Genomic DNA, 15,766 nt, shown 5'->3' with positions numbered 1-15,766 from the left:
TGAATTATGCAGTGTGTTTTCCAATACAAAAAATATATCTGACATATTAAGCATATTTATTTTTCTCTGTCTCCTCCAGTTCATAGGTTCATCTAAATGATAAGGCATTATGAAGCCCAATATTTTATTTTTCATTTGGAGATTTGTAGAGAGCATTTTTTTTCTTTCCCTACCACCTCAACAGATTATTTTATCTACTACACAAGCTAAGTTCATACCTCATTTCTGCCATTGATATGGCTATTTTCTACAATGTGAATGAAGTACCTGGTGTGATAAATATTAAAGTGTATCTGCAGTTTCATTTTCACATACAATTGACACTTTTCAAAGAAGAAAACTATTGCTGCAGTATTTACTAAGTGTCTCTATTTTAATTCTGATCTTCCTGGATAGTATTCAATACAGCAAGCTGGTAAAGCAATTCAATATCATTTCTCTTCATTTATGACCAAGTTATATTATTTCAAGATAATCATGCAGTTGTAGAATGAGTTATGTTTATGGCATACCATTCATATTGGAAAATGTGCATATAGATATTGCAATAATTCTAATATTCCATTTCACTACCTTTTCAGTGACAAGAAAATGCGGTATTCTACTACACTGAGTTACAAATGCTATACAACGTAATCTTGCTGAAATACCTGTTTGCATTTTAGTTAATAATAATCCCTCAGTATTACCAAAAAATTAAGATTCAGATGAATATCAAGTCTGTGCATTCATAAATGCTGTGTATTTTCACTTTTTTAAACCCTGCCTATTAATTGACTTTGTCATGTTAGCTTAGTATATTAAAAACATACAACTATAGTGATTTATATCAGTGTTTGAACTCTCCTAACAGTTTAATGTAATCTTTCTCTTGCTACTAATGTGGAAATATTTCTACATCGTGTCTTTGCAAATAGGCTGTCTTCCTTCATTGGAAGGACAATTGGCTGGACAATTTGATTGCAATATTTTTTAGCTGTCTTTCTGGAGAAAGGGAAGTCAATTGTCTTGGTTAAGAAAGGCAGAAGTTGGGAAAGAGGTCTTTTGGTCTGACACAGTTACTGAACTGTTGGAAGATTCTGCAGTGGTCCAAGTCCCATTCGGTTACTATACAGTATCTGCCATGTTCTATCAAAAAACCTAGAAGAACTGGTGGAGTAGTACTACTGGGAAGTAGTCACTTCTGGGTAGTGCTGGTGGGAAAAATAGAATTTAAAAATCAGGACAAAAGTCGTCATGCCACATGCACAGCCTCTGTTTAACTCAATTAATGGTGAATGTTAACTCGTCAACAGAAATGCTGTCAATTCTGATAGAATTTTTGACATCCTCTTTACCTATCCTTGATCAAATCTAGACATGTTTTTAGGAGAGCAAATCAGTTATTTAATGCAGTATAGCTATCATTCATTGTCATAAATGTGAAAAGTTAAATGACTATTTTCCTGGTATAAACTATTAGTTCTGTAGCCTACGTTTCAAGAGGAAGGGAGAGATAATTGCAATTACAGGAATTTTGGCACAGTGGTTATTCAATTTTGAGTTGCTGGACATGAACAGGGAATACTGTGTCACACAGGTTTATTTTTGCTGCCTTCATGCTTAAGAGAAATTTAAAAAATTATAACTATTACTTGGGTACATTCTGCAGTGCTATGGCTGAGCCTGGTAATGTTAATTTCTGAGATTCCTGCACATGATATGCTGCTGTTGCTGAACCAAAAAATAATAATAATAATAACCAAAAACGAATGGAACAGTTGTGGACAAGGAGCATCAGTTTCAATGAGAAAGAAATATGTAGCTCCCAGAATCTGCAGATCCTGTTACCAGTGAGGAATGAGTTGAAGACCTCACTTAACTTTATGAGGTAAGTATCTGAGAGAAAGGCCTATGTGCAAAAGGGGTATGAGGGAGATTTGTCATAGAAAACAAGTGAAATCTAGAGATCAGTTCTCTGGACGCTGACAGTGGTGCTTGTACATTGTTGTGTGTCCAAGTGTGGCCGTCATTTCTGAGGAAAAAAACACTGTGACTGGAGTTTGAAATGCACTAACCTAAACATATGGGCTCAAAGGGAAATGTCATTTCCTAATGGTTCTATGTCATTTTGCAGTTTACTTTGGCGCTAAGAAATAAGGGTGTTGCAATCAAAAAGGAAGAACTAAAGCAAATTTAATTTAGGGAGACACTGGGATGTTAACAACACACAGAACAATTATTAAGGTCAACTTCTTCCTGCAGTTTGGACAAAATATATTTTAAATGTTTAAGTTGTACTAATCCAGCTTTAGAAAGCCTCCCTAATGTACTGACAGATTACAAGAAATGCTAAACAATAACTGGTGCAGCTAAGACAAAGCATTAGGGCTGGGTGAGAAAGGAAAACAAGCAATGGATGCAGAGCCTCAGGGTGGGAAATATTTTCTTCAGGCATTTTTTCATCACTTCCTATAACCTGCTCGCTCTCAAGTAAAGGGCAGTGTATTTCCAGTTTAGTTTAGGAGGATTACATACACTGTTTGCTAACCGCAATATTATATTTTTGTTTTTGTTTTGCCAGAGTTTTGGTTATATTAAATATTCTTGGGCTGGGTGAATGATAGGGAAGAGGAAGATATGAATGTTTCTGTCCCCAAAGCCCAGTGGACTACTAAGCTGTGTTAGCTTCAGGACTTGCTACCTTTTTACCTGAATGGATTTGAAGCATAATATATTCAAGAACTCCATATCACCATCTTAAAACTTACTCTGTTAAAGTTTTCAAAAGGATGGGGGGGATGGGAGGTGGGTCAGAGAAGGTGCCCCTAGACTGTCCTTTACAGTTCTTTCACTTGTTATGAAATACTTTTATGCAACTGAGTGAAATATGGTTAAAACTGACTAGGAGTTTAGAGTAATTACCTAGAATGCTTGGATCAAAATGGTAGGTTTCTGGATACAGCTCTCTAATATGGCTAGACAAGGAGAGATTATAAGCTGATGGCCTACTCTTACTGTTTGGATTTCTACTGGGTTGTTATGTGAACAGGAGGATAAAGCAAGTATCACAGCTTTTCCTCTTTTTTTTTTTAAGGTATTTTAGAGATTAACATTTTTCTTGACCTGAAATTCTTCTTTTGGCAAGAAAAACTCAACAGCCAGACTTGCAGTCCTATCAAATTGCATTTCACATCTTAATATCTCACAGTGCTTTTTTTTACAAAAATGTAAATTTATCTTGAAATCATTTTGGATTATTAGTGAAGCAAAACAGAACATTTTCTTTAATATTTGTTATTTTTACTAGCTACAGATTCAGGATTCCTTTGGACTAAATGAGCCACCGAGCTTTCCCATGGATGGGGAAAATGCTATTGACCTAATTTGCAGGCTAGAAAACAAAGATCCAATAAGTTAAACTAGCTACTATTGTTAATCCCATATATGATGTGTGACAGAAGAGAACCCAGCACGTTAGCTCTCTAAGTTTTGTGTAAAGCTCTGGTAAAGTGCTTTTATGGCTGTAACACAATAGAGCTCTCCACAGTGTAGTGGAAGGTTAGAGGCGACAGGCTGAACTAATAAAACCATCTAACCCATAGGTAAATGAGTAAGCAGAGTGATTTTCATCACAGTACCAACTTAATATGTTGGTTGTAAGAGGAGGGATGGTGTAGCACATGAACAGAAACATGCATTTTGTAGTACAAGAGGGTAGATTGTTGCTGGCTTATTGCCTGACCTGGAGTTAGCCAAAGAATTTAGCCCTTGTTTTGGAGAGGTTGACTGCTGGGATTTTGTCCTACAAGGAAGATATTCTAAATCTACAAATATAATTTGGTGAGAGGAGGCCAAATTTGGGCCTGTCAACTTTGACACATCCCTTAAAAGATTCCAAATGATAGAAATGGTGTGTAAGAGAGTTGTAACAAAGGAGAGGTTTTCAGTTCTTTTAGCAGAGAGCTACATAATCACACTTTCTTGCAGAAGCATTCAGTGTGAAGATCTGTCAATAGAAATCTCAAACTGTGAATATACAATTGAGCTTTATTATCCCTTTGTTATTTTGTAACTACATAGGTATGACAGACAGAAACTGATTTTAAAAGAAATTCACGATTGTCAGTGTGTCACATGCATGAATCCCACTGCTGGAAGTTTTTCAGTAAATCAGCATCTTTGGGTAGGTGCACCAAGTGCCATATTTTAACAAAATGTTTTTGCTCACAGTAACAGTCAAGTTCTTAATTTAAAGAGAACGAACATCCTAACATTTTGTTACAGCCTTGCATAGCAGACAGATGGTGCTCTGTCTCACAAAGAGCAAGCATGGAATAGCACAGTTATAAGTACCAGATAAAAGGTGCTACAGGGACAGAATGTGTAGAAAAACCCTCAGTTCGACCATTTGCCGTGGCAACCCCAGGAGCAGACTTGAGTGAATAGGCACTGTATTGTAAACAAGAATCATGCATAAGACACCCCAGGTCTCCTCAGGAGTCCTTTGACTCTCTAAGGAGTGCAGTAAAAGAGTATGCAGAGGTCTTCAAACTTTCACATTACCAGCAGGACTATTTGTGTATGTTTGGGTCTTAAGGATTTATGGTGCTACTCTTCTTGGCTGGGCTTGAAAACCTGCCACACAGAAGGCAGAGAGGTGTGGAAGCCTCTAGTGAACTTCAGAGTTCTGTCTTTCATGGGAGGTTAAGAGAAGGGAGCAAAACTCTGCCTGAGGGGACTTCTGTTTTTAAGGGTTAACTTTATTTTGGATTTTATAGTTTACTTGTTGTTAATTTGTTTCTGGGTTTCAGGAAGGATATGTTGGCTGTGTTTCATCTGCCAGATCAAAGGTACTGTTTATTGCACTTTCATAAAAGAAATGTTTTTCCTATCTTGTGCCAAATCTCAGCTGCTTCTGCCTTTACCTGTGCTCAGGTTTGGGGGTTTCCATTTTTAGTACAGATAGGGTTTGAATTATACAGACATGGGCAAAAAGCATCTGCTAAAATGTGCACGTAACAAACATTTGCCTGAGCAGGCACTAGATTTTCTGCAACCTTGTTTCTCCACCATATTTATTTAATGCATAATCTATTAAAGGAAACAACAACTTAGTTCCCTTAATACCATTTCTGACAAACCCACGCACAAATTCTCCAACAGTGCAAACCTACGGCTGAGTGGACGGAACGACTGAACAGCGAAGCAGAGAAGGGGGGCTGACGGGGCTGTTCCCTAAACAACAAGCCCACACTGAGTGACAGCTTGTTTGTGTATTGAGTGATGTGCAGGATCTGGTTCAAAATCTCACAATGGAATCACTGCTCTGTGACAGTGACTGTAATGTACTTCAATTCAGCACCCTCCACAGGAGCAACAAAGGCCAAAGGATCCGCCACAAGTGTGCTTAACTTTTCAAAAAGAGTAACTCTGTGAAAACAGGGAAACTCACTAAAAAGAAGCTAAAATGGGCCACTAAACCAATTAAATCCTTCCAGGGAGCAAGAAGATGCTCCATCTGGGCAGAGGATGCAACAGCAGAGCATCCCCCATCCTTTGGGAAAGATGCAAGAAAGAGTAAAAGGAGGCCAGCATAGCTACTCAGCAAAGGAATGAAAGTTACTAGAATTAGCAAGGGAAACTATTCACAAAGCTGAAGTTCTGTTCAAACAAAGAAAGCAGGAAGGACTGTAAACTGTGGAAGACTAGAGAACTCTAATCAGTCTGGCCAAAAGCACTCAAGGAATAACTGGTTTAATCTACTTCTTAGATTTGAACTGGTCACTGTGAAATAAGTGTAGCATGCTTTTTTTTTTTTTTGACTTTTTTTTTTTGACTTTTCCAAAGCAGTGATTTCATCTGCATAGTTTTAGTATCTTTTCACACCTGGAAGTGCACAGATTTTAAAAGATTGTGTTTGTGCATCTACCTAAAACCATCTTTCCAGCATTTGCATTGTCATCTGTATTTTATTTAAACTTGTCAACAATATTTTTTTGCTAATGGATAGTGTTTGAGAAACACATAATATCAACTAGTTTCTCATACTGCTTTGTTTCACTGCAGAGAATCAAGGTTCTGAAACTGCCTATGTTAGTATATTTAACATTTAGGTCGATTAGGAATGTTCTACAACAGGATTTCATTTGAAAATGCTGACTGATCAAAAATGTAATTTTTTCAAAATATGTATGAGTTTTATAAGCTTCTGTTCAGCTTCGATGTTTTTAGCTTCCCAGTTTGGAGGTATTTTTTTTATTTGTTGATTATATGATTATATATTTTTTTTTCTTTCACACAGAAATGTTCTGCAAATGAGGGATTCTGTGATTTGACCAGTTCTGTTTGAGCTGCACCTTGGGGGCAGAAGCATCCTCAGGTAATTTTTCTGAGTTTTCTGGTTTTTAAATGACTGTTAAAAAGACCACAAATGTGTTAATAATAGAATTATAATTGGATTGATCCAAGATAAAGGATCAATATACTACTCTTCCTAAGAAATTTAACAACTTTATTACAGTTCCCCTATGCCTGGTACTCCACTAAGGTGCTATCTGCCTTACTTTTTATTGAAACAACATTCAGACCCTGAACTGTCCCAATTTGATTAAATACACACAATTTATTAAGCATTCTGGAAAGAAAAAAGCTGCAAAGGAGCACACTGCCCTGAAGTCAGGCTCATTTGGCAGGTTTCATATTAACTTGATAGTAATTATGATCTCCATCGAGTGAGACAGGGAGTGAATAAGATATTTAACACTGTGTGCTTTGGCTGTGAAAACCTTTTCAACTTGTGCTTTCAATTTCTGGATTTCGGTGTTATTAAAATATTTATGTGGGTATATTTTAAAAGAAATAATTATACTTTTCTCCACACACACTTTTTTTAATCTCTCAGAGACATTTTCCTCTGTTTGCTGTCTGTTTCCCAGAGATGGATGCTCTAACCACCATATAGAGCAGGACCATAAATACCCTTTTCCAGCACTGGAGCTGCAGTTTTGCAGTATAGTGAAATCTATCATCTCACTCAACATAAGCTGCAATCTGTCTGCATCAGAAAACGCCCCAGAACTTTCTACCCACAGTGACTGGATTCAATTATGGTTTTAATTTAAGAGATTTGATGCGTATATTCCAGGTAATACAGGTCTTTCTGTATAGTTCTTGTATATATAAATTGCCCTTTCTCTCTACTATACATTGTAGATTCTTGTGTGATTTTATGTAACACTTGTTTTTCAGTTTTTCAGAGTCTTATGTTGAACTCTGTGGAGAGTTCCCTAAATATACACGTACTGGCTATGTCAATACTCAGAGTGAGTATCATGCCTGAACAACTTCTAAGTTCTGTAATACCATTTTCTCACGGTGAAACCACTGGCTGCCAGAAAAAAATGCAGCATTCTTGGAAAGAGAATTTCAGCTGTAAGTTGTCTAGAGTGTTGTAATTATCGGGATAGAATCAGGATAGAAGTGCTTATAAATTCTTAAGATGCAACTCTCCTGTAAGCCAGAAAGGTATCTTAAAAGCTCTACAGTGTAAAAGGTACCAAGAGAACAAATTTGGCCATGTTCCATGTGCCTCTGTGCCATATTCAGTCAGGTCTGAGGCTCCTGGCAAAGTGTGATTTTTTTTTTTTTTTTTTAGTTATATGAAGCTTATAGTTAAAAGCTTACTACATACATTTACTAGATCTAGTAGTAGATCTCCTGGGTCTTGTTTCTTGTGCCTTTCTAAGGCACTCCTCCTTGGAGAGGGGACTAGAAGGAATGGGAGGGTAACACCAGTTTCTCAGAAGCAGAGTAGTGGAGTCATGCTTCTAATCCAGTCGGAAGCATGAATGATAAATGACTTGCAGCAATGTGGAGGGCAAAATATGGACATGCTACAATAAGAGATTTCTGAGAACTCCAAATTTTGGCACCCATGACAACCTGTGACGTGATTAAGAAATCAGGTTCACATTCCAGACTGTTCTAAAATTGAATGTGAACAGTTGCTTCAAATAGTAGTACTCCCAAATGCATTTATTCTGCATCTGTCTGCACACCAAGCTGCTATGCCATGTAGTGCAAAACTTGAACAAGCTGACTCAACTATGAGAAGCAACCTAAATGTTGCAGACCCTTTGGTCCCTGCACACATACAGCTGATTTCAAAGAAGCCAGGTAAACATGTTCTGGTTCCCAGATAACTAGGTTGTTTCCCTATTGAAGGCAGCTTACATGGTATCTCTTCACTCTGCTAGTCTATGAAAGAGGCATATAGCAGATGAAGCTTGACATAGCAAAGGATAGGTTTGTACTCTGGGTTAAAGCTGCCAATTTTTTTTTTTTAGCCAAAAAATGAAACACAACTGTTGAGGTGTCTTTCTCCTCATGCTCAGTTTTGTAATGCCACAGCTTTCCTGTGCTTTCACTCCTTGCAGGTTCATGGACAAAGTTACAATGCACTTACTTGCAGAGCAGACTGCAAGGAGGGAGGAGCAGGTATGGTGCTGAGGAGTCCCAGTGACTCCTATTGGCGATGGTTGCTCTGCACTTCCTTCCTCGGCCCTTTGCATTCAGCTGTTGCCATTGTGGTTAACTTTTCAAGTATGAATGGTTCTTCCATTTCATTCTGCTGCCTTGTGCCTACAAAGCATGGGAGGATCTTTCTGGAAAAAAATGCTGTCATCACAAATCCTGTACTCTTTTTTCTGTGCTGGAGGTAGAAAATGAGAGAGATAGAGGAAAGAAATAAGTGGGAGCAAAACATACCCAATTTTTTTTTATTTCTTTATTTTATTTTTTTAAATTTTAAAAATACTGTTAAATTTGGCAAGCCAGCAAACCTGGTGTTAACTTTTTTTTTCCAAGCTGGTTTGCTTTTTGTTTAGCATACCTATCTGGGTTAGCTTTTAACAAACTCAGCTGCCACCTTCTATATGAGTGGGAACATTTTTAGTATTGTATACCAAGCTAGCAAAAACTGAGCAGTAGTTTGAGACCATCACCAGCAGGTGCATGAGAGACATCAGTGATTTGGGAAGACTGAAGGAGTGCATGTGAGGTTGGCAAAGGGTAATCAATGTTCTAAAGAGGATAGTAGGAATCTTTCTGGTTGTAAGAGGTATTACCAGGACAACTGTGCTGCTAAGAGCAAATTTTTTTAATACTTCAACAGTATCTGATTCTTTTGTGTGTGTTATCTCTAGGTTTTAAAAATAATTTCAACCTTTCAATGCGTTTGGAAATGCTCATGTTTGGATAGAGGTCAGAATTTTACCCATAGTTCCTGAGAGTTGCTTATTTAACATCTGTTTAGCAGCAAAGAGGAGAGCAGGATGTCAGTTTTTAGAATCTCATAATACAGCTGGATCAAAAGGTCAATGCAAAAAGGAAACATTTTCACAACAAATACCCCAATGATGGAAAATTTCCAGATGAAATTTCCTAATAGTTACTTGTGCTAGGCATAAAAATAGATAAATGACACTGAATTAGCTCATACATGAGTATGAAGTTGTTAGGCAAAGTATCGTTCCATGAGCCACCTGCTCAACAAATATCTATTAATATACTTGCTGGATTTAGTTGTAGTATCAGGGGAACTCCATACTGCAAAAGTCCCAGTCCATTTGTATTAGAACTTTTTGACAGAGACTTTGATCTGCCAATTCCTAAAAATTATTGCACCACTCTTGAAGAAACCATGTCAGAGCTGGCGCTCTGAATGAAATCCTGAAGTCAAGAGGAATGCCTTCATTGCCTTTAACCAAGGCCAGAATTTGTTGACTAGTAACAACCAATGACAAAACTGAGAACTGGAGTAGCGAAGTAATATTTAATGAAGGGTACCCAAAAGGGTCAAGTTGAACAACACGTATCAGAATCAAGGGAAAAAGCATCTTAGGCGGTCTCTTGTCTGATGTGCTTTTTGTAATGGTATTCAGTGTGTGACAGTAATCTATATTGGGAGTGAAGCTGGGAAGAATACAGAACTAAAGAGGCAATCTAGAAAAAGGAAGTTTTAAATAGACAGGCAGGACTCCAGCAGGATACGGTCAGGCTTTTCTGAAGAGAAAGGGGTGTGTCAGAAATAAAACTGGATTACAACAAAGATGAAAGTCGTACAAAGGAGGGCTAGGAGGAAGAGATCACCGTTCCTAAGGCAAACACACAACCTCATTATATAACTTCTTTTACAACAGGTCATTAATTGGCCATTAAGCATGCATACTGTAGGGAGTAAATATTCATGTTTTGGTGACCCAAGAATGCATATCACTGACTGGAACATTTTAGTTTCTAGTCAGGGATTGACAATATCACGTTTGAGGGGGGAAAAAAAAATGTCTTGGAATGAAAATGTGTTTGCCAGGAACACTTTACTACCCCAGCGATATATTGGCTCCTATTGTCTTGATCCATTTATCTTGAAAAAATGTATCCATGTAATCATCCTGCATTTGCTCATATAAATATATGGAGAAGAAAGATACTGAACATTTTAATGCAATTCTCATCCATACTATAGAATGTACTTTGAGATGGGATTCTTAACATGAGGTAACTGGGAAAAATCTGTATCCACTGTTTCATGCCATATTATTTTTAAGCATTATGGGAATGAAAAGGATTTCATGGGGATGAAAAGGACTTCATGATATTGGAAGTGTATACAGGTTAATTGTTTATTGTAGAAATCTTGTTTTGTTTTGTTTTCTGTCCCTGGTGTGAATGGACATCATTTCAATATAATAGGAAAGATTATAAAAACAAAATCACTGCAGTCATAAGAAGTATTCTGTCTTCTCTCTTACTTGAAGCATACTTATTCAAGTTTCTTCTTTGTAATGAGGCTCTTTACCTTTTTTTTCTATTTAGATGCTACCTCCTTATGGTTGCATGCCATGATGAAGACCATAAGAATATTAGGAGTCAGTAGCAAATACAAGCAAGTAGAGTGTACGACAAGGAAAGCAGAGTAAAACTGCATGAACCATACATAAATAACATAAGATGGAAAAATGACTGAGAAGAATAATCTTGTAGCTTGTGGTTGAACCCATTTCCTTCCAGAAAAGATGAGATTAAATTAAAAGCTATCACCGAAGTCTGCATTACGTATTATACTCTTTTCAGCTGTCTCCAGAGAGAAGACACAGTCCGAGAGGTCTTGGAGCTGGCCTTCTGGAAATAGCATGCTGCCAGATTCTGATGGAAAAATGTGAAACACTATCTGATACTGGTTCTATAGCTAACAGGATCATTCTTAGAATCCAGCAGCTTTTCGTAAGTGCACACATACACGCACAGACACACAGATAAAATTGTGATAAAGGGTTAATATGCTGGGTGAATACTTGTTTATATCTCTATATTGTTACCACCAGGGTGTTGATGAGCATGTATTTATCCATAAGCCACTAATTTACTGCCACTTTGCCCATGGTGTTGGAGAACCTCGTTACTTTCCCGTATCTGATTGGGAGAAGCTGACCAGAATTTTAACAGAATCATTAGAGCACTACAATGAGCTTCATGCTGCAATGAATCTTGTTCTTTTTGAGGATGCTATACAGCACATGTAAGTTTCCTTACTTTCAGTAGGTATAATGTGTGCTCTAGCAAAGATAATCATTGAAGTGCAAATTCATTTAAAGGTGACCTGCAAGAGTATTAAAAATAACCTCACAGCTTTAGAGATATATGCTGAGTGCCCCAAATGACCAGGCTAAGCCAGGCATTTAGCACAGTTTTAATATGAAATGTAACCATTTTTACTTCTAATGCTTCCAAGCAGTCTTCACCCACTGTGAATTGTTGGCTTCTTCTCAGTGTGACCCATGGACCTGCTACTGGTCATGTCAAATCCACTACAGAGCACTGAGGCAGACTGTGGTTTGACCCATCAGGGTATTTTAAAACTCATTATCACAATGCTACAGTGGCTTCAAACATTTCACATTTTACGTGGATAGGAAATGAAGGATATTTAAAAAATAAATCTACATGTTGGAAGCCTACACAGAGCTTTAGGAAAGAGGTTTATTTAATGCTGTTAAGCTAGCCCCATAGTTTGCAATGGGGTTATATGATGGATGGGCTATCATCAGTTTTGTATTTTCCAAGGGACCAACACATACAGGAGCAAATACTCCTATACAGTTCGAATTTGGAGGTTTTTAAAAAGAAATCTAAAATGTTAGATGGGGAAAGAGAATGGGATTTACATGTAAATTTCCTAAGTTAACTTTTAGGGGAGTTTCTGAGTCATACCTGCATGTTTCTAAATATGATGAGAGCTTGATAATGTGGCTTTACTGTCCATTCCTATACAGACCAGTTTTGTGTCAGAGGTGCCAAGTTCAGCTGCAGTTTCATTCCGCTGTCATTTTCTTTATTCCAATTATTTTAATTCCTTATTAAATTATTTTTTCCACAAAATTTTCTAGACAGTCACTGTGTTGTTTAAGGATCATGCATATAAAAGTATTTCCAAGTTCGTTTGTCAGAACAAAATAGTCATTGCTTTTTCTGGGTTTTCACTTAGTGCATTCCACGTAGTTTGAACAGTAAGTGGCCTTGGCCAGATTTGTTTTCTGTGCATTGTTTCACCCTCTATTTCTCATGCAAATTTAAATTGATAGCAGCTTTGAATTGCTGGCAAGTGTTAATTCAAAATCAGCCCCTCTCGCTTTTCACAGGAAGATAAAAATAAGAAAATATTTCTGTTCACATTAGCTCCTTCCTTTCAGCTCCTCAAGCCTAAACTGACTTCTGTATCAATTTAAATAAATATCTCTTCTTACAAAAAACACTTGGTGCATCCAAAAATTACATGTTTACGGTTTATAGCATTATCAGGAAAGTCATTAGATTTATCTCAATACTAAAGTGGAAATGGTAAAGAACCTTCAAGAAATAGAGACTTCATCCATTGGGACCAAAAGCAGAAAGCAAATTAGCTCTTTATCTTGTTTAGATTTTTGTTAATCAAGAAAAATGCACTTAATTACTCTGACAGGAAGCAGTGCATGTAGAAACTGAACTGAGCCTGGGGCCAGATGTCATGCAGTCTGAGATAGCGTAAGTTTGTTGTACTGCTTCTCTGTAAATAGAAGAGAGCCTCCTCAATTACTGTAGGTAGAAGAACTCATTATGTTATTCAGGTAGGAATTTACATAAATGACATAAGAAATCCTTATCCTTCGATGGTTATAAAAGCTTATTTTATATGAGCAAACTATTGCTTTTTTTTTTTTTTTTTTATCTCAGATGCTACAGGAGCAGAGAATTGGTCAATAGAATTGCATTCTTGTTGAAATTCAACCACTGGTGCTAACCAAAACCCACTGTCATCTTCTGACTGTATGGGAAAGTTGTCTCATATCTGTTTATTGTGGATAGAGGCAGAATATCCTTGTTGCTTACCAACAGAAAAGGCCAGAAACTAAATAGGTTAACCTACAGGCAGAATGCTGCTGACAACTGTCTTGCTTTAGATTTTGTTAAGATAGAGAGTAAGGCTTTGTGATGCAGCCTACAATTTCACAGTTCTGATATTTCTCATCTTCTGTGTGGCTAAATCAAGAGTAAATCAAGAGTCATTCTTCCTTAACAGCAGTTTTGACAAGGTTTACCACTAGGGTGGGGGGAAGTAGATCTAGGGGCGGAAAACCAAATCCGAGTTTTCTCTGGACTTGCACCCTGGGGCTGCACTCCCGTTTGAATTCCAAGATATATAATGAATGGTAATTTAACACAGTAGCCTTTCCAGTATCAGGCCATTATAAATATCTTCTTCTTGTTAAAATAGCTACCAAATTGTTTTGTTTTCAAAACTTAGTTGAGCTTAATGTCTGTGTGCCCTCTAACCCTCTTTCAGTTGTTACTACAACTGGCTGGTGAGTGTTACCAACTTTGAGTCAACAGACAAGCATGAAGTGTGATTGAATAGTAATGAAGCAAATGAGTTTGAAGCAACGGAAACTACATCTAGAAAACTTAAATTAACACAAAATGTAGAGTGGGACTCAGTCAAAACTTCCGTCTAATCCTGACTGGCTGCTTGGAAAGAGACAAATTCAGAACAGAACTTTGCAGCTTGGATCGGTCTGTGAAGATTTTGCTAGTATTTTCTAGCTCATTACTTTTGATAGATCAAATATGATGGGAATGACTACTATCAAGCAAAAGTAAATACTCTAATTTTTCTTGGTTTTATAGATGACCTATCAGCTGTATTCTTGAGACCCCCTTATGGCAATACTGTCTTAATTGGTCTTGGAAGTAGTGTCGAGCAGAGTCTGCTGGCTAGCAGTCTTTCACAGCTCAATGGAAGTTCATCAAGTCACCAGACTTAAGAAGATGCTCAGGGTAAGGATTTTGGTTTGCTGTGGTATTCTGTTTTTATGTTGCAACAGTTCATATAGCATTGCTGACTACCAGATTGTAGTTTCTTTTCCCTGACGTTGCAGGGGCTGTAAATTCTGACCATAGAAAAGTGCTCTGTGGATTGACTGGTTTCGTATGTAGGCTGTGTTCTTTTGATTGCTTTCCAGTGATAATCATCTGATGCCTTCTTTTCCATTCTGATGTTATCTCACTAAATGCATGCATATTTTCTCATTTGATGTTTTCTTTGTTTCTCAGTCTTTACAAGGAATGCAAATTTAACTTTCATGTTCATGTTGGGGCTGCAAAATGTTGGCCACCTATCCCAAGTTTAGATCAGCGCCAGAAACCTATGACTCGAGTTCCCAGTATAGAACAGGGGTCCATGTGAAATGATGTACAACCCAGGCAGGAGGAGAGGGCTGTGGCGCTGTGAGAAGCAGCAGATCCAGGTTTTTGGCTTTCTAAAACTCAGTATGAGCTGGGAAACTTCTATCTGATAAGAGAGGTAATATGGTACCAGCCAACTGACTAGGTGAAACCTAAATGCCTTATAGACAACGTCTCCCGGCTCCTACTGAGTTTCTACTATCACAGTTTACCTGTAATTTAGAAAAGAAACATATAATCTACCCAATTGCCCTTTGAAAGTTGTCAGCAACTTGTTTACACCATTTCATGAAATAAATAATATTTCAAGGTTACTCGTAACTAGCTTTTGTTCTGAGACGACAGGAAGTTGCTTCTAATTAACTCAGCATGTTCATCAGAATCAAATTCTTCAAGTCTGTGGGATCTGCATCACAGAGAAATTTAACTTCAAGTATGATACAGTAACAGGTAGCTAACTTTGTTTAATCTATTGGAAATTCATTGAAAATAATGGGAAATTTACCCCATTTTGACTGACAACTTAAAATAAAAAATTACAACTTTCTCAAAATATATGGTCAGTAAAACTGTAGTGGTATGAATAAATTTCTAAATGCTTATTTTTTCCATGAATAGAAAGGCACCAAAGATGGATCCTTTACTAGGGATAGGCCTATAATTACAGAAAGTAATATAAGTATTTTACATTTACTGTGCATAATAAAATGCAGTCAGTGATGAAAGAATATTATGCAATGGAGTCAGAAATGAAAGCTGCAGAGGAATGATTTGCTGGTGTTCTCGTCAGCAAAATTCTGTAAGTAAGAACCTTACTCCTGTTTGGCTGATGGGTGATAGTCTCTTAGAGCATTGTGCTGAATGCAAGACTGATTCTCCTTTTCTCTTAGCACATTTGTCTTATTTTTTTAGTTTCATTTTCAAACAGCTACATTCATGGTGTTTCTCTCACATAAAATACAACTGCTTTTATATATCGTAGTGAAATAAATATTCACTCAAATAA

General features: G+C 37.2%; 2 protein-coding genes across 3 annotated transcripts in view; both read left to right on the top strand.

Annotated features, from left to right (window-relative positions):
• The window catches only part of LOC310901912 (uncharacterized protein), a 95,619-nt gene extending 93,754 nt beyond the window's left edge, over positions 1-1,865 (top strand). For both annotated transcript variants that reach the window (XR_014586276.1, XR_014586277.1), the window contains exon 6: positions 1,652-1,865. The gene's annotated coding sequence lies outside the window, so the exon portion shown is untranslated. The remainder of the gene's footprint in view (positions 1-1,651) is intronic.
• Positions 1,866-4,461: 2,596 nt separating this feature from the next.
• On the top strand, positions 4,462-14,193 carry LOC310901913 (dynein axonemal heavy chain 10-like). Its single transcript, XM_083842532.1, has 8 exons — positions 4,462-4,832; positions 6,284-6,361; positions 6,918-7,126; positions 7,231-7,304; positions 8,418-8,478; positions 11,116-11,265; positions 11,367-11,560; positions 13,862-14,193. The coding sequence occupies exons 5-8, from the start codon at positions 8,422-8,424 to the stop codon at positions 13,923-13,925; spliced, it is 465 nt and encodes a 154-aa protein (XP_083698658.1). The 5' UTR covers positions 4,462-4,832; positions 6,284-6,361; positions 6,918-7,126; positions 7,231-7,304; positions 8,418-8,421; the 3' UTR covers positions 13,926-14,193.
• Positions 14,194-15,766: the final 1,573 nt, after the last annotated feature.

Source organism: Anser anser, assembly GCF_964211835.1.
Source record: "Anser anser genome assembly, chromosome: 6".
Classification (NCBI taxonomy): Eukaryota; Metazoa; Chordata; class Aves; order Anseriformes; family Anatidae; genus Anser; species Anser anser.
This window is presented reverse-complemented; position numbering and strand designations above follow the sequence as displayed.